The sequence below is a fragment of the Phyllostomus hastatus genome, unplaced genomic scaffold (genome assembly GCF_019186645.2).
Source record: "Phyllostomus hastatus isolate PE091 unplaced genomic scaffold, TTU_PhHast_1.1 phas_scaffold_501, whole genome shotgun sequence".
NCBI lineage: Eukaryota > Metazoa > Chordata > Mammalia > Chiroptera > Phyllostomidae > Phyllostomus > Phyllostomus hastatus.
In genome coordinates, this window is record NW_025334033.1 from 62,703,872 (window position 1) to 62,727,023 (window position 23,152).

General features: G+C 55.3%; 1 protein-coding gene across 4 annotated transcripts in view; it reads right to left on the bottom strand.

Annotated features, from left to right (window-relative positions):
- Positions 1–23,152, bottom strand: part of TTC7B (tetratricopeptide repeat domain 7B) — a 211,185-nt gene that overhangs the window by 55,234 nt on the left and 132,799 nt on the right. For all 4 annotated transcript variants that reach the window (XM_045822944.1, XM_045822943.1, XM_045822942.1 and 1 more), the window contains exons 16-17: positions 7,217–7,333; positions 955–1,052 (exon numbers count right to left, since the gene is read on the bottom strand). In XM_045822944.1, the coding sequence (XP_045678900.1) occupies positions 955–1,052; positions 7,217–7,333 (215 nt within the window). The remainder of the gene's footprint in view (positions 1–954; positions 1,053–7,216; positions 7,334–23,152) is intronic.

The window sequence follows — 23,152 nt, forward strand, 5'->3', positions numbered from 1 at the left end:
GTGAGGACCGCATCTGGCTGCCCGAGGAGGCCTGCCCCCTCCTGCCCCCACGGAGGGGAGATTTCCCAAGAGATGGCTGTGTATGCGTCAGGCTCTCTCTGCAAGGGTCTGGTCGGGAGTTGGGGCCGGGCACGAGGGCAGCAGAGCCTGGAGACTCCTCTCAAAAAGCCAGCCCGTGGAAGACCAGGCTCACTCAGACGGGACTAAGCCTCACACGGGCCCCTGCAGGGTGGCGGGTGGGGCAGCGGAACCAGGTTCCGAGTGATGCACCGGAACCACCTTTGAGGCTCAACGTGAAGCAGATTTCTGTATGTCTGGCGGTCCTGTCGAGTTTTCCAGATTGTCACCGAAGAGCCGGTATCACTACCAGAACTGCTCGTTTGGAGTACTGGACGTGACAGAGGGGTGTTTGCTCCTCTGTGCTTAGGCAAATGTGCAGGGGCAGACGACTGAGGCATGTAGCCATCTGCTCAGAGGCAGGAAGCGCTCCAGGCCTCCCCGTGGGGACAGCGCCCTCGGAAGCTCAGAGCCCCCGCTGCCTCCCTTCAGGGTCTTTTGCTGGATGTCGCAGGTGCGACGGGTTAGAAACCAGAACCTGGGTTCCAGCTGGGTCTGAAATCAGAGCGAGAGGGAGAGACGGCAAAGCAGAGGAAGCTGGACGGAGATGGGAACGATCTAATTTTAGTTTCGAGTTTTAGGCTCTAAGAGCGAGGGGGAAAAAATAGAAAGATTTCAAAGGGCTGTGTTGGGCATGTAATGTTCCTTCCCCCACTAGGAACGCACTTGAAAGAGACTCCGGAGAGAATGCACCTCCACTGAGAGCCGCACCAATTTGTGGGAGCTCTTTCCCAGCCCCGGTCCCTGGCCGTCTTCGCCCCCCATCACTCAGGGAGGGGGGACAGGCCTCACGCTGGCGTTGGCGCCATTCCAGCCCCTCTGGCTCTTTATTCTCACCTGTCTCCGGGTCACTGAAGTCTGGCAAAGTGATTGTGTTAAGCTGTCGTCTGTCCGCAATGGTTCTATCTAAGAGGCTGCTCCCACGTCCAGAGTCACTGCAAAACAACAGCTCCAAAGGTCAGTCATTTGCAGGGGGGGGCGGGAGGAAGCAGAATCAACCAATACCGACTCCTGAAACGCAGGAACACCTCTGGGTGCATTTTTTTTTTTTTACATTCTTCAGCACCTTTTCATCGATCACAAAGCGCCCTGTTTCCTGGCTCGGCTTTGGCTGGGATTGCTTTCAGCATTCAGTATCACGAACACAGCTTAAACCACGCCCACGGACCCTTGCTAACTTTAGCCTCTTTTTTTTTTTTACATTATAAAATACAAAAATAAAAACGGTAAGTCCAGCTCTCCGTCCACCTTATGGGGGGACTGCCCGGCGTCCAGCTCACACATGCTCTCGGAGCGCCTGCGGACTGAGGGCACTCCAGGCCGGTGCCATGGGGCCCTTGCTGCGCAGGGGCGTCTCGGGGGCACTTCTGGGAAGCTCTGATGCCCCGGCCCTGCTCCAGGACGAAAAAACACCGGAGTTTCTGGGGCAGCCGACACGTCTCAAGGGTCCCCAGAAGGTTCTGATCCACACCCTGGCCCCCACTCTTCCAGGGACGATCACAGCCACAGCCACAGCCACAGCCTCATTCATGGCGCAGAAGATCAGGCCTGTAAGATGGGCCGCGTGCTCCACGCCCCTGTTGAATGGGTGAGGACGGGAGGCGGGGGTTGCACAAAGCTCTGGTCGGTCTCCAGTCTCCGGCAGAGCCAGAGCCGCAGCCCCGTCCAGGGATCCAGAGCTGGAGAAGGGGCGCCTGGGAGGGGACCCAGCAGGAGCTGGGGAGAGCCTCCAGGCCACACCCCTGCCTGCTCCCAGCACCGAATGCCCCCCCCACCCCCAGCCTCAGCCTGCCCCCACACGGTGGGGGAGGGGCACGGGGACCAACAGGAACAAGGAAACTCAGCTAAGGGACCTTGGCTCACACGGACTCTTGTTTTTGTTTTCTTCGATTCTAAGAAGCTCGGAAGCAAAAACAATTCTTGTTTCCTCTATCGTGATACTCCATCAAAGAAGCGCCAAAAAGATGCTTATCTGTCTTTTCAAGTTTGAATCCTTTAATGCTTTTCTTTGAATCCAATTTTTTTTTTTAAATCAATCTGGGGGGAGTCTAAGAGTGACAATTTTTTTGGTTAAGAAGTTCCAATTCTACAATAAAAGGACACAATCCCCTTCCTCATCGCAGCAGCTCTTGCTAGAAGGGGTACAAACAAGATTTCGTAGGAAACGGGATATGGTTTGCGGGCTGCAATTCCCACGTTCAGTGACGGAGTCAGAGAAATCCACGGGCAACGGCAGGGAACTTGCTTCAGTACAGAAGACTCGCCAGCCTACACTTAACGACATCACTGGGTACGTGTTTTTTGGAAACTGTTCTAATAAATATTCCCGCAACTAAGGAACAATAAATGTCTTTGAGCAGAAGACAACATAAAAGTCCACACAAATTTTCATTCATCACATTACTGACTGAATAGTTCTAGCATTGGTCAATTCGTGTATGTGTTCTTAATGTAAACATTACAAAAATATTACCAAAAAAACAATCTGAATATTGCAACTTTAAATGGTACTCACTAGTAAGTGATTGAAATGAGAATTAGGAAGGAAGAAATTTTCTCCCAATCGCATGGCTGCATGATGGAGACGGTCCCAGTGGCAGCGACAAGCAGGGGGAAAGAAGTGGTTCACAAGAAAAAGCAAAAACGAAAGGAGCCGCTGTCGGCTCGGAGAGGCGGCATGCACGGCGGCAGAGGGGGCCTTCCCGTTAGACAGACCCGGGTTTGACTCAGAGCCCCACTAGCTACTTCACAGGGGAAGCCTGGGCAAGTTGTTTAGTCTTGTTTAGCTTCCCTTTTGTTTCCTGCGAAATGGGGAGGATAGGAGTTACCCAGCGAGGCTAACAGCCCAGGGCTGAGGGTCACCCAGACGGCCTCGTGCAGGGCTGCTCAGGGTGGGTGGGGGGGCTGCACCACGCCTGGCTGAATGCGGGGGGGCTCAGCCCTGGGGGGCTGCTGGGCCTTCTGCGGAGGCTCTCTGCTCGGAAGCCACACGGTGCTGAGCGGCCAAGTGAAAACACACAAGCAGAGAGGGCCTCAGAGACGACGAAGACCAAGAAGACAAAACACGAGACAGATTTCTATCCTAAATGTGAGCGAAACTGCAGACCTGGGGAAATAAATCCAGGCTTCTGAGAGGACGACGCCTTCCCAGATATACACTCGAGAGAATGCCACCCACCATTTTGCTTTCAGGCTGCAGGTTTGGAAGGCTCTCTGCGAGCTAGCTGCCTAAGGCTCGGTGCAGTGACCCGCTCCTAGAAACCTGCCTCCAAGCAAAAGGAAGAGGAGGGCCGGGCTGCAGAGGACACGAAGCCGGGTTTGTTCTCAGTCTGGCCCCGGGCCCGCCCGTGTCTTCCTCTGTGCTCTGGACGCCTGTGCCAGCCTCAGCATGGAGCTGGGGTGGGCGGGGGGACCCATGGGAAACTGGCAGGTTGCGCAGAGGGCCCCCCCCCCCAACTGATCAGGCTCCCAAACGAGGGCGCCCTGAGCTGGGACACTGGTGTGGACCTTCTCCAGGTGGAAACTAACCGCCTCCTGCCCAGACTGAGCTTGCTGCTCCGTTTTTTTTTTTTTTCTTTATTTCTTTTTTAAGCAGGGATACTTCTCATGCACTTGTTCATGCGATTCCACCCTTTTCTAAAACCCCATGTGACCTGATCGCAGATCCAAGGCCACTGGGCCCAGAGCTGCCCTTGTCTGGAGGACTGCGACGGGTGCTGTCCCTGGTCACAACACAGTCCCCTGACCCTGAGGCTTTATTCTGCTGCCAGGGTCACATCTTCCTGGACCGTTCTGGGGACGTCTAAATTTGCACAATGGTATGGGCTACAGGAGAAACATGTACTTATATCCCAGAGAGAATAAAGTTAAAAACAAACAAACAGGAATATCCTTAATAAGGTGCTACTGGATTACTTCCCCTCCCCTCAAGGCTTTCAGAGTAGCTGGAGGGAGGAGTAGCTGGAGGGAGGAGTAGCTGGAGGAAGGAGTAGCTGGAGGGAGCAGTTCTGTGATGGGCCTCCCTCTCCCCACCCCCTACCCACACTGCGCCTGCAGCCAAGGTGCCTCCCTACTCTGGCCCTGAGAGCTCCTTCAGGAAATGGAGGCAGCAGGGACACAGCCCAGGCATTTGGTTAAGTATTTTTAAAAAGCTTTCCAATTCTGCTATTTTTTTCTCCTCACATTCAATATTCTTGGTTGCTAAGTGGGAGGAAATGTGGGGAGGTGGGTGAGGTGTGGAGAACTGAGGGAAAGCTGGCAACGTGAAAGCTGACGGGTTTATGTTCCCGTTGCTAAAGGGGGCGGGGGCAAGGGGACGGGCTCCAGCCTGGGAGGCAGCTGCAGGCCAGGGTGCGTCGCCCATGGGCCAGGCTGGTGGCAGACCACCCCTCCCCCCCCCAGGCCTGCCACTTCTGACAGGCAGGAGTGAGGGACTTCGGGGAGCATAAATACGAGCCTTTTCTATTTCTGCCTAAAGACTCAGAAAAGCAGAATCTTTTTAAAATTGAAATGATCTTTATTTTCAGAACATACCCACAAAAGGGAAGATCATCTTTTCATGGAGAGGAAGATGGCGCTGAACCGTGGGCTATGGTTAGGGAGGGGACTCTCGTCTAATTCTCGTGCCCAGCTCTGCAAGGGGTCCCGCGGCATTCCAGGACGCGCTCCCTCCCTGCAACAGGCACTGCCCACGGGCCTGGGTCACCTCTGCTCATGTCAGCTCGCAAGGACCCATCGTCTTCACGGGGCCCTGATCTTGACCTTCTTTTTTTTTTTTTTAACTGCAGAAACTTTTGTCAAACAAAATCTCGCATGGAAGCCCGCCTGCCCTCTGCTGCTTCCCCAAGGCCCATCCGGCCTTCTCTCTCCCCGGGCCAGCAGCGGCAGGCCACGGCCACCAGGTCACGTGCCTGCCTCCTGGTGGGCTGGACTGGGCAAACCACATGCTTACTACACATTTAGAATTTGGGTTTCATACCCTTTCAGGCTCCTGACTTTTAAGAGCACAACGGGGGCTGCCCACACATCTTGCAATGGGCTTGAGACACCTTCTGAACGAATGAACGAGCAGCTGCTGGAATTCACAGCACTCACTGCAGCCCGTTCCGTCGCCCTACCTCCTCTGCAGGGCAGGGCACGCTCAGTCTCCGGACATGCGGCCGGGGAGACTGCCCAAGACTTGGAAATGGCCACAGCAGGCCACCAGGTGTCTTTCAGTGGCCTGCTGGGGGTCGGCGGCCCACTGTGCTCAGAGCGTCCACCTCTGCAGGGTGGGGCCCTCGCACTGCCTCGGCCGGCCCAGGCCTCGCCACGGCTCTGCGGGGCGGAGGGGGCCTGTGGGGAGCGGACAGCAAGGGCAGTGAATCTCATCCGGTCAAGGTACTCTTTCCGCCTTGTAGAACAGATAACCTCAAATACGTTGTATTGTCCTAGAGGATGCTGTTTTTGCATTTATCTGCAAATTTCATTTCAGCACATCTATTTTCCAAATTCTTCTTTGAATAGTCCTTAACCTTGGACTGATTCCCTCTTTAGTTAATGAAATAAATAAAATCTCTGACACAGGCTTAATTTCTGTTTGGGTCATGACTTTTTAAAATTTTTTGAAAATAAAACTTTCATGCCAATAGAAATCTCTGCTCTCCTTGGCAGGCGGTGGCCCCACTGTCCATGCAGGTCTTTTAAATATTCCTGTAAAAATCCGATCTGGAACATAGAGGGTCCGGCAGAGGCAAGGCCTACTTCAGTGTGGTTGGCAGGGTGATAATATAGGTGTAATAGTTTATAGATTTGGTTTGAAAATTTCACCCAAAATGTCACCTGGTGTACCTGAGAGTGATATTGTTATGTTACAGAATTACATGCTTATGATTTTGTAATAAAAGATTTCATAATAAAACTAGGGGCGTTATTTGTGCCACACCCTGTATTGCTGACCAGTCTAATCATACATCGTCAGATAGGCATCTGTTGGGAACCGCCCTGCCTGGTTTCGGAAACTGTAATCCCCAGTGGCTAAGGCTGAGTAAAAAGACCTTGGGACCATAAGCCATTAGGAGACAAACCTTATCTTCCTTGTAGGGGTTTGTCATCCCTTTCTCTTTACCCTGCTTGGCCATGGGCAGATGACTGGTTAGCCAATGATGGGTAAGATTCCTCGAAGGAGGGACAACCTAAGACAGGCATGGTCAACAAGGGGCCCTCAGGGAAGAAAAGGGGGTGATGGACCCTCACCCCTCAGCTTTGACTTAGCCTGAGTCCTCATTCTGTCTGCAAGAAGTCTCCTAATCTCTTGGCTGCCTTACTTCCCCTGCCTAACTTAAGCCTGAAACAATGCCTTAAGTCTGAAATAATGCTGAAGGTGGGTGCCGCCCTGTGCTGGAAAGGAAGGGTTCCCTGGGGTGATCAGGCCTAAGAAAGAATGCATGAAATCCTATGAAACCTACTTTGCTAATACCCTCAATTTAAATGATAGGGGTCCAAGCAGGAAATGAGTTTGTTCCCCAAAGTTTTAGGGCCCTTTAACTACCTGGCCCTGACTCAGAATAAGCCCTCAGAGTTCTCTGTATGTTACCTATTGTTTAATCATTTCTGCCTGACAATGACTGATGAGTTTTACGTATACACCCTGTATTCCTGTGCAAATTGAACCCAATAAAAGCCTGTCCAGGCAAGGGTCAGGGCGCTCTCCTCTTGAGAGGGTGGCCAAGGCTCTCCAAGGCTTTTTCTCCCCTTGAGAGAGAAGCTGCGCCGTCCCTTTTCCCTCACAGGACTCGGTAGTCCATGTGAATTTGTCTCGTCTCATCCATGACCCCGCGGACCCCAGGAGCCGGGATCCGCGTCAGACATCAATGTGAACTGAACCTAGTGGGTTGCTGTGGCAACAAGAGCAAAGAAACCCATGATTCGGTGGCTTCATCAGCAACCGGGAGAATGATCCCTTTAAAGCTGGAGCACAGGAGGCTCCCCCACTATCGTCTACTGTATCTGGGGACCGGGAAGGGCACTAGGGTGACAGAGTAAGCGCCAGTCAGAGACGGCACAGATGGGCAGGGACCCGTGCGCACACCACACGCGCCAGGCCCCGCAGGCCTCTTACCTGGGATTGGTCAGGTTGTAGCAGGACTTCCAGATCTGTAACATGTGCTTGCAGGTGAGGAGCGCCTCGTCCGGACCCCGGCACAGCGACTCCAGCTTCACTTTGGAAAACAGCAGTCTGCAGTGGGGACACACAGGGGAAGACAGCACTCGCACCAGACGGCCTCCACCCGGACGGAACGGAGTGGCCGGAAGCCACCGCACTCACTCCGGAGTCGGGTGTCCGAAGGCTCCCCCCGGCCGCGGGAGGCTGTGGGAGCGGGAGCAAGGGCTCCAGGACTCCCAGCTCAACCTGGGGCTTCACCCAAGTCTCACTGCGAGGGCAGACGCAGGCGCCTGACCGGTGGCGGTCGGGCGAGATGCTTCAGAGTGGCTCAGTTTATTCAGAACATAGGGATGCCATGAAGAGTACGCTTTTAAAGGACAACATCAGTATCTCTGCGGAACTTCAAAAATTCATTAGACGCTAATCTTGATTTACTTACAAAATTACACCAGAGATGGCCTTAGTTGCTGTAAACGTCTACAAGTAACCTCCCTCATCACGTGCGGGCGAACAGATCTCGTAAGCTGGGAAAGGCCGGAACTGAGGGCACAGGGGGAAGGGGCACCTGGCCAGCAGCCTCCCGGCTCAAGTCTCCCCTGGCCCTGCCTCTTAGGGGCCAGGACTTAAGCAACTTTCTCCATAGCCACCACCCCGTCCCTGTGTTTGTTGCCACCGACGGCTTGCCCCTCCACCCAGACCTCCTGAGTGCTAACCTCAGCCCCTTCTCTCTCTCCTGGTTCCCGCCCCCCGCATGACCCCACCCTGAAATCTGCTTATGACCCTCTGCAGACATCGGCTCCCTTGGTCCTGGGCTCTCCACCACTGTCCCATGAAAGCCCCGGCTTGGGCCCACACACCTTCCCCATGGACTTCCTGTCCCTGGACCTGCCCGGTTCTACAAACCTATCTCATAAAGGCCTCCAAAGATAACTTTCCTTCCTAGCTCAAGGAACGACAGGGACCCCTCACTATCTGCAATAATAAGTCAACATCCCGTACGGAGTCCTTTACAGCACTCCGCCCCCACACCCCCCTTCACCCTCCCGTTCTATGCACCGCGCCCGCAGGGCCCTTCACTCCTGCCCACAGGAGTCCTGGCCAGAGGCCGCGCTCCCCTCCTAGCGCTATGAGCATACAGGCCAGGTCCTCGGCCTTGACCTCTCCTGATCCACGTCTCTCCTTACCTCTCCCTAAATTCACCTAGAGCCCCACTCCCTCAAATGAGTCTTCTTCCATCGATGCCACTTCCGCACCCTGACCGTCTCTGCTCAGCAGGTGTCAGACTAGCCAGTGTGTGCCGTTCACAAGGAGGGGGGGAGAGAGAGAGAGAGAGAGAGAGAGGGAGGGGTTCCTGTTTCCCAAAGGCCTCCCATGTGCCTGGCCCTGGGTTTGGCACTTTGCGAACACAGTCCAAGTCCTCTCTGCAACACCCCTGCTCAGGAGCGGGTGTTCACCTCCCTTTCAATGAAAGAGCCCCAACCCCTCTCCCGGGCCTCACTTCCACAGCGCCCGGGCTGTGCTTGGCGGTTAGCGGGCCCTAAGTCAGCATTTGCTCGCCAGCTACTCTCTCTGTAAGTCACAGAAGAGAAAGAAATGTGTTTCTAGTGACTTAAGTTAGACATAAAGGAGAATTCCCCAACCACGCACCGTGTAACGACCTCGCTGGAAGGCACTTTGGAGGAGAAAAGCCTTTTTCTCCTCCGTGGTCTCGAGATGGAACGAGGCTGGAGCTAACCAGCCGCTGCCCAAGCTCAGGGATGAGTCAGCCCCACCCGCACCCTCTGAATGGACCCCAGGAAACCCAAGGGGCCAGCTCGGGGCTCCCAGGGGGTCGGGGTGGCAGGGTTCTCAAGCCTGGGTTTGCAGAAGCCTGCGGACGCAACGACGAGCCAGATGAGGAGAGGGAGGAGGTCTCTGACCTACAAGCGGCTGGGTGCAAAGAGTGAGCCAAGGCGTAGGGACAGGACTCGGCTTCTGCTTAAGAGCTTCTCGTGGAAGTTCCCCGGGGCCTTTCCAGGACCACCCGAGAGGTAGCAGGGCCACGCAGGGTGTCTGGAGGGTTTTAGGGAGCCAGAAGCTGTCATCTGCTGACGTCTTCATGAGCGCACAAGGGGACAGACCTTTCCCACTGGACTCTCCTGCCAAACTGTGGTCAGCGTGTTACCACGGAAGCAGACGCTGCTGAAGGGTCACCTGTCCGCTTCTGGTGGAGACCCACCGGAGGCCAGAGACGCCCCTGAAGGAGGGCTGGCTGCTGAGCGGTTCTGGCCGGGGGAGCCCCACCCAGGACTGTGGTGATGCTCTGAGGGAGGCAGCCCCCGCCCCTCCGGCTCAGCCCAGCTCGGAGGGTGGCTGCCCCAGGGAGGGCTTCGAGCAGGTGGGGAGGGTCTCCCCGCACAGGTGTTGCTGAGGCTCTAAGAGTGGCTACATGCGAGCCCTTCACTGTCCCTGAATACCAGCGCCCACCCCAAGCCTCAGCTTGGGAGAACAGCTCTGCGCCAGCCTTCTTGGCTGGAAAAAGAACTTCTAATTAACATGAAAAACAGCTTTCAAACACTTGACTGAGGGTGTGGAACTGAAGAGGTGTGGGCTGGGTTTAAGGGAACCAGAGAGGAAGAACAATAGCGGGACTCTGAGCACAGACGATGGAAAGAGGCGGAGGAACAGCACGAAAGAGCGAGCGTGGCAGGGAGGAGAGGCCAGCAGGCGCAGGCAGGGGAGGCAAAGCCAAGGAGTGAAGGCAGGAGACGAGGACACCGCCTCAGAGAGACTGCTCCTTGTCACCGTGTCACCTTCCCCCAGGCCTCAGCTGGTGCACGAGGCCGAGACAATGCCTGCAACAGAACAAGGGGCACTGGTGATCCTATTTGCCAAACGCTGCTTGCTCATTTGAAGACTGCGGGAAAACCTCCCGCTGGGCGGGTGTTACCTTGGTACGGAAATGGAGACGGCGCAAATGATGGTTAGGGTTCATCTGCCGCGGCAGATGTCCAGAGGTGGCAGAGACTCCACCCACCGGGGAAACCCCGAGGCAAAAACAGGAGCAAGTTAAGGAAACACTTGGGGCCAACCAGCATCAACGGCATTTCTGTACATGGAGCTGTCGATGGATCAGACAGGGCAGCAGCGCGTGCCCGGCGAGACCGTTTGGTGGCCACGCCCCCGGAGTCCAACCGTGAACTCAGATGTTTCTCTGAGTGAAGAAGTCACCTGCTGGGAAAACGGCCTACTCCGATACCCTGTCCCTGGATCAAAGTTCACTAACCTCATTCAAAATTGTTTTGTGTAGAGAGTCATGGAAAACTTACAGGGAATTAATAAAGAGTAGGAGAACCTTGCAGACGTATCAATGGGACTCTGTCACCGACAGCCCCCACCTCTCGTCTCACGCGATGCCTTCCGTTTCCTGGCTCCTGCCCGGGCTTGTCCTTGGTCTGCCCACTGCCTGTCTTGCACGTCCCCCATTCTAGCCACGGTCACCTTCTTCCATGTGCCACCCTTCTTCACGCCCCTGGGTCTTTGCACATGCCCCTTCTTCCACCTGGAATGCCTTTTCCATCCACTTCTTCTTAAGCATCTACTCATCTTTCAAGATCCAGGTCGAAGAGCACTGCTTTCCTGAAGCCAGTCTTAAGTAACAGGAGCTATCTGTTTCCAAATGGAAATACAATTCCAGAAGGGACGAGAGCTCGCTACTGTGGAATAATCAGCTATAGCCGGGAAACTTCTGCCCTCAGGACAAGTGACATAGTAACAGCAGCAGCTGTCGGGCCCCTGAGATATTTAACCACTGATCCTCACGACGACTGGGCAAGTCAGGTGGAGGGTGCCGCCCGTGCCCCAGTTCACGCTGCGAGTCGCTGGTGGAGCAGAAGCACAAACCCAGACCCACGAGACTCCAAGGCACCAGACAAGAAACCGAGGAGACCGACTTAAAATAGTCTCGGCACACTGCTGACACTCGTGAGGACTCGCAGCCCTTCCTGACCCGCCGCCAAATGCTCGCCACCCTGAGATATGCACAGAGCTGTGTTAGCTGCCGTGTGGGGTAAAACGTGGTACCAAATACAGCTCCTTGTTGGTAAAACCAGCAACCTTTTGGTCCGCAGGCCCGCCTTTAACCCACTGAGCCACCTGCTTTAACCCACTGAGCCACCCCAGCCAGGGTGAGATGATTCTTCAAATAATAGCCGTGTTTGGCTTGGGACAGAGATTAGGAAGAACTTATCACGGTCCGGGTGCAGCTCTGGGCCACGTGGCGTTGTGACGTCACTGGGCACCTTAGGGAACGTATCCAAGTGTCCTCTTCTCAGAGTCAGGTTTAATGTCTAATGACTGGCCCCAGAAGACCTTCCTGATGCCCTGGAAACTGTCCATCACTCTAGTTTAGCTCTATTCCGGGCCCCACCCCGCATCCCGACTCCGGACGCCACCCCTGAGCTCACTGTCGACCCTCGCTTCTCCTTGCCCGTGCGCATGGCGACCACCTGCCTGCCTGCCGGGAAGGCCCCCCGCCAGCGCCCCTCCCACCCCAACTGGGAGCGCCTCATTGTCTGACATCTTCCATGACCCCTGTCCTCAGGCAGAATGGACCTCCATCCTCATCCCGTATGTATAAACTACTTTTATAATCTGTTTACCCACCCCACATCTGTACAGGTGACTACCTGTATGTCAGGGCCCGATCATGAATTTGTTCATCCTTTTGTCAGTCACCTTTAAAGCGCCTTGTAAGCCACTGAAGTCCCGAAGGGGAATCAGACACGGTATCTTCCTCCCAAAAGCTCACGGCCCAGTGTCCTATTCCCAAGCTACGGGACGAATGCAAACACGTCTGAATAAAGCTCTCAGGCAGCACGAAAGGCAGGAGACAGATTCTGCCTGGGGGTCACGGAGACGCCAGGGAAGAAGTGGGACTTTGACGGTGGAGGTGGGGGAGGCGCTGGGGCTCGGGGGTGGGGGCGTCCCAGCTGGCAGGCGGAACGCAGGAGCCCAGGCAGGGCGGCGTGGCGTCCTGCGGGGAGAGAGCTTAGCCACGGTGTCTGGACGCTCGGATTTAAGACTGGGGCCCGAGAGGGAGCTAAAAGGGTAGACATTTCCAAATTCTGAACTCGAATACATCTCACAAAGCTTTCTGAGGAAGGCCTCTGAAGGGGGAAAAAAAATAGAAGTTTAGAGAAACACTGGAGCAACAATTCCCTCCAATCTGATGTGGCAGTACAGAAAACACACTCGTTAAGTGCAAGGAGGAAGAAACAAGCGCATTAAAACACAAAACCCTTGCTAATTAGCAGAGCTGTAAACGCGGCACTCAAGGCAGCTGACTCAGAAGTGGAGTCGCAGGGACCCTGAACGTTTGCTGTTCTGCGCTGATCTGTGTGTGAGCGCATGTGCGCGGTCCCCTCTGGGCTCAGCACGCCAGGAACCCGCTCTTTGTCTGATGGATTCAGGCAGGCGTGCAAAGCCGCTGGGCAGCGGAGCACGTGGCGTCTGCCACGAGGGCCCGGACCGCCGCCCCGACTCTCAGTTCCAGGGGGGCCTGACCTGAGAGCGGCAGGGGCATGGCTGCCAAACACCCAGAGGGCGCTGAGCACCTTTCCCCAGGTAAATGGAATGGTAGATGGGGCGGGGCAAGCGTGTTGCAATAAAATTCTACCTCAGTAAGGCGGTTTGGCAGCCCAGGGTCGGAGTGGTAAGGGAAACGAAAGGGCTGTGCTGAGGCACGTGGTGACCCGGAGGAGAGAGGTGGAAACTGGAAGCCAGGTGAGTCACCTGGGAACAAAGCGTGACAGGATGGAGAAGCGGCCCATTGCCTGGCAGGGACAGGTGCGTTACCGGATACACCTAACCAGCTCTTCAGAGGGGAGCCGAGGGGTTTCTTCCAGGTGCCAGTGTGGCTTTCGTGAAGGAAATCCATCTCAACTCCGTTACCGACATTTCGGACGGCCTACTGTGTGCTGGCCCCGGAGCCCCTGCTCTCCTGGCGGGGTTTCCCAAGCAGCCAGAGTGCAGGAGAGGTTGTTCTCTGCAAAGAGCAGCCTCGGACCCCGGGCTGGACCACTGTCACCGAACATCAGTGCCTTCCCCGGCCTGTGCGCTGCCTGGCCTGACACAGCGGAACGGGGTCCCGTCACCGGCAGGCCGGCCCCCGCCGCCAGGTTTCCCGCCGTGCAGGGCCCAGAGCCCAGACCACCCTGAGGACCCTCTGACAACTGCTGGAAGGCACCGGGAGGCATGGAGCCAGCTCCTGCAACTCTCCCACGAGACCACAAAGGCTGCGTCAGGTCTCACTAACGGTGAATGTTCAGTAAACGTCACCCAGAGGAATGATCTGCCTGCTCAAGTGTCACACAGAAAACACGGCTTCTGGGGTGGTCTGGTTTCCCTCATCGCTGTACTGACACGCTCTTCACAGGCTTTTTTAAAAACACACGAGTTTTTCCAATCGGCCAAAAGCCGGAAAAGGCCTTGAGAGGGCCTGTACTGGTTTGCCGCTCGGGGTGCAGTGCGGGTGGCGGGCGCCCCAGGAACCGGTGAGCAACGCGGAATCCCGCCCGCTCCAGACGCAGGGGCCAGAGTCATCCCGGGAGGAGGTTCCCGGCGACCCGTGTGCGAAATGCGGTTGGAGAAGCACCACGCGAGTTCCCAACGAGTTCCCAACTCTCCGTCCTAACCTTCGATGGGGAGATTTCTTTTTTAAAGACCTCCAAGAAAGAATTCCCAGAGCCCCTGCACTTAGGAAATTCTCCATGTACTTCTTTCTTTCCCGTAAGAATTTTGGGAGCATTCCTTTCTTAAATTCAGTGGGAATTCTGGTCAACCGCTTATAATAAGGTCACGAACAAAGGGCACCCCACCTGTGATCCTGAAGAGAACACTTCCCCTCGTTCTGGAGGGGACCCCGGTTGGCTTTCCGATGGCCGCGCTGTCACCTGTCCGGGCCTTCCCTGTGTGTCTGCAGGGAGGGGCACCACTGACACTGTCACCCACACGGAGGGAGGGCACCTCCGGAGCCCGCAGAGCACTGAGCTGTGGGTTCTGTGCGGGGCGCTCCTCAGGGCCGGGGAGCCTTCGGCGTTGTGCTGGCACACCCCAAAAGTCAGCAGGTCCCAGCATCTCTGAAACGTGCGCAGACCTAAGGGAGCTCCGCCAGCGGGTTCAGCTCACGGACCTCCAGACAGAAACCCCTGGTCTCCAGGCTTCTCAGGGACCGAGTCTCAGCACCTGGCTCCCTTTACAACCCCCCAGAGCCCACGCTAAGTCCCGGTCAGTGTGCCCATGGAGCCACCCAAGGAGGGTGTGATGAGGGGGGCTCTTTGTGTCCCCACCCCCTCCAGGGACAAAGCCCCGTTCAGCCACTGACCCCGGTGGCGCCCTGGCAACATCCGTCTGGGAGCTCTGAGCCACTGAGGGAGTTCTAGAAGTCTGGCCACGGTCACTCAAGAGGGAGCCGTGGTACAGTCTGGGCAGGTCGCTCAGCATTTCTTCCACGATGGCCTTGCTGTCACTGTGACTGTTAGTCACCCCAGCCCAGGCTCTCGGGTCTGCTGGTTGCTGGGGAGACCGCCACCACACGTACTGAGCAAAAGAAGGTACCAGGAGCAGACGCCTGTCTCTGCAGAAGTTAGCAGCCCCCTGTCCTTCCTTGGTGGGGAGGCTGCTCGTGAGTGACGGGTGCCAGGACCAGGACGGTCCCCGCTCGGTCCCAGAGGGTTCGGCTGTGCCTCCTGTTAGATCCCGTATCAGTTACATTTTGCTTCTCATTTCAGTCGAAGTGTCAACAATCTGGAATACTCCCCACATCCCTCCAGCGATATTTTTAGAACAAACAACTGACATATTGAGCTGAAATAAATCACCTCAAGAAACCCCAGTTTGGCTCATTTTTTGCTCCTGCTTCAGCTGGTAATCCGATTCCCGTCCCAGTGCCGGCACTAAGCTGGAAACGGCCCGGACAGGTAGGCTGAACGGAAAACACGCCACCCGGGAGTCACACCGCCCTGCTGCGGGGACCTGCTCCCGTGCCCAAGTGTGCCGCCTGTAGCAGGGCAGCCACTGCACGCAGTGCCGTCCACAAAGAAACATGGCCCCGGCCCCAGGGCGGGGTCCTGGGGGCTGTCTGAGCCGTGGGGCTGGGGGCTGGGGGTGCAAAATGAGTGCATGGCAGAGAGCTGCCCCGGGGCTGCGGGTGGGCTGGTGAGCACAGCGGACCCAGTGGCAAGCCTTCCCATCAGACCACGGGCTGTAAGAAGAAATCGCCCGTCCTTCCCGAACCACATGTCCTTCCTGAACCACACGGCCACTGGCCGTCTCTCAATGGGGGGCGGTGAACCGAAGAGAGTCTACTGCTCTGCTGCTGCCCCGAGGCCATCTCTCGGGCACGGTCCCTGTCTCTGTTTCTGACTCAGCTCTCTGGCCCCAGTCTCCCCATGTGTCCGAGTTGGAGGCTGGGAGCCCAAGTGAAGAAATGAGATGCTGGGGCCCATCTCGGCGGCCATGGCAGGTGTCAGGAAGATGGGACTCCCCGCCCTCACCCAGGCCTGGAAGGGAAGGCTCCTGGACCAGAAGGGACCCGAGAGGTCCTGTGAGGGGGAAACGGCTCCTCCCACCCGCAGGTGGGAAGGGGCTGGGGAGGAAGACCCCGCAGGGCGCTGGGGAGCCGGGCCAGCTCTTTGGGACCTGAGATGGACAGAACTTCTCTCTGGCCTGGGGTGGGGGGGTGAGTGGCACCCTGCGTCCCTGCCCCAGGAGCCTGTGGCTGTGACTCCCGGCCTGTTCTGTGCGCCCCACCTTCTCTGTCTCACCTTCCCGTTGTGTCCTCGCTCGGGCCGTCATGCAGAGCTCGGCTTTGTTTTGCTCGGCTTGTCCCAGGAGTGCCGAGGGACACCAGGGGCAGGACCTCTGTCCGTGGGGGGCTAAGCGCTAACAGGGAGCCCTACGCCCGACGGCAGGGGGGACGCTGGGCACGGTGGTGAGCTTTGTTGAGTCTGAGGCACTCGGCACCTCCAAAGTAGCCCCCCACGAGGCTCTGTGGGCCGTGCGGAGGCAGGGACGGCGCTTTCCTCGCTGGGCTCACGCTTGGCAGAAAGCGGGGGGCTCCCCAGCTGTGAACTCGGGGGGATGCTCCAAGGATGGTGAGTCTGATCACCTCCCGCTGGGTCACGGACCCCCGCCAGCTGTCCTCGGCTCTGGGTTCTCACGAGAGTAATAATCGGACAGATTTGGAGATTCTCTTCTTTGCTCTCCGATGCTTTGGTTTTATTTGTAAATAGTTAACTTTACCTTAAAATGCAAAAGACCGCTACGAATGACCTGACCTCCGTTCACCTGTCTTTGTGTGGTCTGATGGCTCCTCATAGCTGGTTGGGTCACCACTATGAGGCGCTGTGTGTGACGCCCTCACAGTAGGCTGATACCGTCTTTCTAGCACATGGTGGCCCTGGGCAGAGGACACACCGAAATGCACAAGACACGCAGGGGGACACACGTGTGGGACCGTCACCGTCAGCCACGCAGCACTCCAGGTCCCGAGCTGGGTTAGGAGGCTCACAGGAGACGCCCCTTGGGAAGTCTGAGGCGGCCTCTCCCTGCTTGGAACCACTACATGACATTTAGGAGCACCGGAGGTCTGGTAGAGAAAAGCACTAAGTAGGCGAACCTTCTGCACGCCACCCCTGGGGAGGGAGCTCCGACGTGGCTGCCCAAGCCTGGCCTGCTCCCCTGGCTGCTGCCAGGCCTCCTGGGCCTGGACATTCCTGTGCGGGCTCTACGCTGGGGACAAACAGCCACTCGCACGCCTGTCCTGGTCACGGGGACACGGGCCAGCAGACCCCCCACCTGAGTCACGGCTGCCCTGGCCCCAGACAGAGAAGGATCCTCTCATGAACCAACTCAACTTCAGAGATATTTCTCCTCCATTTTCTCTTTCCAGTGCCTCTGCCCTTGCCTCTTAAACGCACGTTTCTGCTTCTAAGTCACTGATGATTTTTTTAAAAAGATGATTTATTTTTAGAGAGAGGGGAAGGGAGGGAGAAACAGAGGGAGAGAAACACTGATGTGCAAGAGAAACATTAATGGGTTGCCTTCTGCACGCCCCCAACCAGGAACCTGGCCCGCAACCCAGACTTGTGCCCTGACTGGGAATCGAACCGGAGATCTTTCCTTTGGCAGGACCGCGCCCATCCCACTGAGCCACACCAGTCAGGGCGATTTTTCATTGATTTCTGGCGGGAGTTGGGGGGAGTCAAGCACCTGCATTTCCTGAAGGCAACAGCAGAGGCCCCAGACCTCACGGAAAGATGACACAATTGGGTTGGTACGGCGGAAATCTGCTTCCTGCGTCAGGAAGTCCCCTGTGGAAGAGCCGTGGCTTCACCATCCGCAGCCACAGAACGCCAGGCCGGAAAGGGCCCTTACCACCTATTTTCCACCTTCCAGGGATGCTGCACACCCTCTACCACCACACAGGTCAATAAGGAGAGGCCAGAGAGCTGATTAAAAAACAACTACGTAAAATGGTAAAGGACGTAAAATTCACCATTTGTAAGGGCACAGCTCAGTGGCATTAAGTACACTCACACTGGTGTGCCACGGTCCCCACCACCCGTCTCCAGGACACTTTCCATCTTGCAGAACTGAAACTCTGTCTTCACTAGACAGTAACCCCCGCTCCGCCCTCCGCCAGCCCCTGGCCACTTCCTGCCCCTGGGACTTTGGTTACTCTGGGAACCCCGCATAAGAGTACGTTCCTGTCCTTTCGTGACTGGTTTACTCCACGCAGCATTCCGTCCCCTCGGTTCCTCCACGCCTCGGAATTCCCTTCCTTGTCAAGGCTGAACGATATGTGACATTGAAGGCAGACCCCACGCTCCGCTGGTCCCCTCCTTCCTCAGGGGACACGTGGGTCGCTTCCGCCGTGCGGCTGCCGTGAGCAACACGGTGATGGGCGTTAAGGGGACAGTATCTGTTCGGGTTTCTGCTTTCAGTTCTTTGGAGCACTGACGCGGACGTGGAATTGATGGATCGTACAATGGTGTACTGTCAATCCCTGGAGGGAGTGTCTCCCACAAGGCCGACCCATTTTACAGTCCTGCCAGCAGGGCACGAAACCTCCGTTTTCTCCGCATCCTTGCCAACCCGTTGTTATTTCTTTTAAACACCGGCTACCCTAACGGGTCTGAAGTGGCGTCTCGTGGCGGTTTTGATTCGCATTCCCCTCATGATCACTGATGTTGAGTGTTTTCATGGGCTCATGGGCCGTTTTACTTTGGAGAGATTCCATTTGAGTCCTTTGCCTACTTTTCATTCAGGTTGTTTTTTTTTGTTTTGGAAAGTGGATTTTGAATTAGCCACTGCAGCTCTGGATTCCCTTTGATCTGGGGGGCTCTTCAGGCTGCCACCCACTCTCCTTTGGCCGAAAGCCCCGCTTTCCAACCTGCATGCGAGGACCTGGCCTCCCTGGGTTGGTGACCTCGCACCCGTCCCCCCGAGACGTCCTTCAGGTATCCACGCATCATTGCTCCAACTTAACGTGACGAACGGCTCCTTTCCCTGTGGCCCAACCTTGTATCAAATGCAAGTTTAATAGGCATGCTTATCGCTCCATCGCTGCGCTCAGACATGGAAACGGCCCAGAACCCCCGGCCCCAGAGTAGTCACTGCGCCACAGCACCCCTGGTCTACTCTACCTTCAGTGGAGTTTCTCCGCGAGAGTGTGTGTGCGGCAGAGTGAGAAGGAGGTGACATCTGACCTGCCAGGTAATGACTTTTTTAAACCAGATACAGAGTCCACTCAAGTGAAGGGCGATGCTGACCATGTTTCCCAGCGCGTTGCTGAGACTGACAGGGAGGGCATGACAGCCCCGCTCACCTGCGCGGGCGGCTCCAACAGAGCACTCACCGTCTTCCCCTTGCCGGCGGTGGCAGCAGCAGCATCCCCAGCGCCCCGCACGGTGCCTGCGCCGTGGCAGGAGCTGAGTGCTTCGAAGGCCGGGGTTGAGAGCACAGATGTGGAGGCGGAGGCCAGACGACCCGGGTTCAAACCACGACTCCACCACTTTCTAGGTGTATGAACTGGCAGCATGATCTTGGACAGATTACTTACCCTCTCTGTGCCTCAGTTTCCTTATCTGTAAAATGGGGATAATACTGCCTACCACAGTTCTGAGGCTGGTTAAACTATTTGGACTGTGTTAAGTGCTGACAGGAGTTGCCTCTGACAAAGTTGTGCGTAAATGCTAGTGGTCATGATTGCTACGTGAGCGAGTGAGTGTTATGTATGTTCATTCCTTTCCATGGAGTTCACTCCCGCTGGTGTGAAAGGAAGTGTGACTGTTCCACGGAGTCTGCTTGCACACGTGCAGGGCAGAAGAGCACACACAGAGAGGAGTGCTGTGGAAGAGGCTACGGTCTTCCTGCCCGTCAGGCGCCTGAGCGTTAGTTTCAGCACTCAGGACACAACGGGGTCTCCTCCCGCAGAAGGAGATGCGCTCAGCAGAGCTGTCTGAACATCTGTAATGATCCCCCTGGTGTTCGGACCCTTCAGAGGTTTCCAAAATCACTTTCTTGTGCTTTGCGGTAACACATGATGGTTTCCTAAGTGTGCTATTGACCTGATACCCTCTCTTCGGGCACATGAAAAGAGACCTGTAGGTATTCTTTTTATGTAGGAAAGAGTACAGTTAAAGCCAACTAAAAATGTGTCATTATGAAAGGCGCACAACCTCAGTTTGTTTCGGGGCAAGAACTCAGTGCTGGCAGAGCCCACAGCAGCCACGGTGGGGCCTGCCGGACTAGAGTAACACACTGGAGTTACTCTCAGACTCTCAATGGCGCCGCAAGGATGATACTACCTGATGTATTTTCCAAAGACAACAAGTAACAAACCGCCAGTTCTCATCCCAGCATCTCATCTAAAAAGGACTCTCCGAGGCAGAAACACAGAGTCTGTGAGGGTCTGGTCAAAGCCCAAACTGGCCACCCTGGGAGGGACCGACCCTCCCAACCCCCAACAGAGCTTAAAGCAGCTGGGTGATGAAAGCCAGGTCACACACAGTGGAGGGCCCAGTGGCCAGTGGAACCGAGCAGGAAGCTCAGACACGGGCTCCCACACGCGTGCACATTCAGGACAAAAGTGGCACGGTGGAGCAAGAGGGAGAGGAATCTGTTCAGCACGGTGTGTGGGAACCACTGGGTATCACACGGAAAGAAATGACATCGCATCGCTCACACCGCACACAGGTGCGGCGGGCAACTCTAGGCGAACTCCCAGCTTTCAGCACGGAGACAGCTCCCAGAAGGCAGGTTAGGGGCCTATCTCCGTGATCCTGGAGACGGCCAGGGTCTCTAACTAGGCACAGGAGAACTATCCATGGAGACATAATTGAGAGATTCAACTACTTTTAAATCAGTAACTTCTGTTCATCAAAGGAAGTCAGAAGAGAAAGCAAAGAGTAAGCACAGATCGGGAGATGTTTGCAACACATATAAACAACAACAACAACAAAAGCACACGTAACCACAATCTATAAAGAAATCCTACAAACTAGAATGAGAAAGGCAACCTAATCAGAAAGACTTCTACACGTGCTTCACAAAGGAGAGAAGCTAAATGACCAATAGACTAGTGAACAGGTGTCCAACCTCAATAACAAGGAAGGACACACCACGTACACTCACAGCGGGACACCACTAACCAGCAACTGCACCGCCAGAAGTAAGTCTGACGACACCCAGCGTTGGCGTTTGCAGCCAGGTGGGTCCCCAGGCCCTGCCGGTGGGAGCGCACCACGGCACAGCCACTTGGGAAAACAGTTCGGGATTGTCCGGTCGAGCTGAAGATTTTACACAATATCCTACGACCCGACAACTGCGTCCTGGGTGTCGCTTCAAGAAACGCTTACTCATGGGCGTCGGGGGACGCGAGCGGGAATGTTTACAGCAGCATTGTTCGTAACAGCTGAAAACAACCCACATACCCGCTGAGAGCAGACTAGAAAAATACATCTTGGTATACTTACACAATAAAAGCCATTCACACGCATAAATGAATAAATTGCTGCTGTATGCACTGCGGACGAACCTCTGAACGTGATGGTAAGCGATGAAAGCAGGCAGTATAGGGGTACTTTCAGTGCGATTCCATTTAAAAATTGTAAACATGCAAAATCAAAGGTTTTTATTTTTTAGGAGTACAAACGTACGTGGCATACACAGAACCACAAGTCGCTGCTCAGCACACAGTTCGGAGCGGTGGTGGACGGCGAGGTGAAAGGTTAAAGGGACAGGAAGGGGGCACACGGGCCGCTCACGGGCCCTGTTCGTGCTCTTTTCCTTAAACAAAGAAGGGCTCTACGTATATTAGTTGTATTATTGTTTTAAATGTTTAATAAATAGTCTTTTTGTTTCTCCTTAATATTTAATAACAATTTTAAAAGATCCTAGAATACCACATTTGAAAACACTGTATTAGTAATAATAATAATAATTCCTATGAATTATTGAGTGACTCCCATGTAATGATTATGACTAAGGCATCGATCCCAACGCCTTAGATGCTCTGGCTGAGACAGTTAAATGCCCTTGGAGTTCCAGCTTCTCTGTGTCCATCCTTGCTGCTAATGTGGAATGATAAAAGTTGGTATTTAAGTACCTGGAGAAGCTTTCTTTAACGGGGACCAGAAAGTTCTGTAATTCTCTGCACCGGGCCAAGAGGCTGGCGGGGCCAACTCTGGGTGCAGTGGTTCACCAGGGGGGCAGGGTTCCCAGGGGCTGCCCGACCTTCTGGCAGCTCTGGGCCACAGTGGAAGAAGAAGAGTCTTGGGCCACGCGTAATCACAAAATAATCTCATAATGTGTTAAGTAAATTGACGATTTCGTGTTGGGCCGCATTCACAGCCATCCCGGGCTGCACACAGGCCACGGGCCGCGGGTCGGACGCGCCTGAGGCAGGTGCTGACCACACGTCAGGTCAACTACGCATTCCGTCTGTGGCAGGTATGGCCGGGGGGACACAAGGAACACGACGCATTCCTGGCCTCCGGGAGTCTACGGTTCTGCTGGAGATGAGCCTGTCACAAGGCAGAGGGGAGTGCTACGCGACAGGTGCCCACATCACCTTGCCGAGGCTGGTGCTGGAACATTTCACTCAGATTGGGGACAGCGCATGGGATCTACCGACCGCATCCGGCCCCACGTTTAATCAAGTGTGCTCAGGAAGAAGCTTCTCATCACAAAGGGAGAAATACAAATATTTAAAAAGCAAACAAGTCATCGGCTGCTCTCAGACCTGCTGACATATGCTTTGCTTTTTTGAGCTTCCAGCTTAACATTAAAATAACAGGCTTGCATTCCTCAAATATCTCTGCTGCTGTTCCTTACTTATAGTGCTTGAAAAGGCTGTCAGCTGCTGTCACTTGGAGGCACTGCCATATTAGCCACCACTGTTTACTGCTTACAATGTGGTGTGGCTGCTAGTTTAACAAGCTGGCTCTGGATGACACCCCAGGCTGTGTATGCAGGAGCCACACGCGGGAGTCTCACATCTAATGAAGGTGCGGGGGCTGGGGGCCGGGGGGGGGGTGGGAGGCAGGGAAGGCTGCTTTATAAATATTGATGAAACTGAATTTAATTGCATCGGGTGGTACTTCACCGATGGGTAGAGGACCGCGGGTTTTTTCAAGTGCTTTCACTGCTCTAAGGTTCCATGGGCCGACGGGGCTCAGATGAGATCCAGAAATACACTCCACATGCAGAAGAGCCAGTCTGAGGTCTGCAAGAAGCAAACGCTGCAGCAAAGCGCTTTCATTCCCTCTGCATAAGTAGCTGCACCCACAAAGGAAATCTCTCCTCAGAGTCTCCCGGATTATAATGAGAATCTTCTCATCTTCTCTC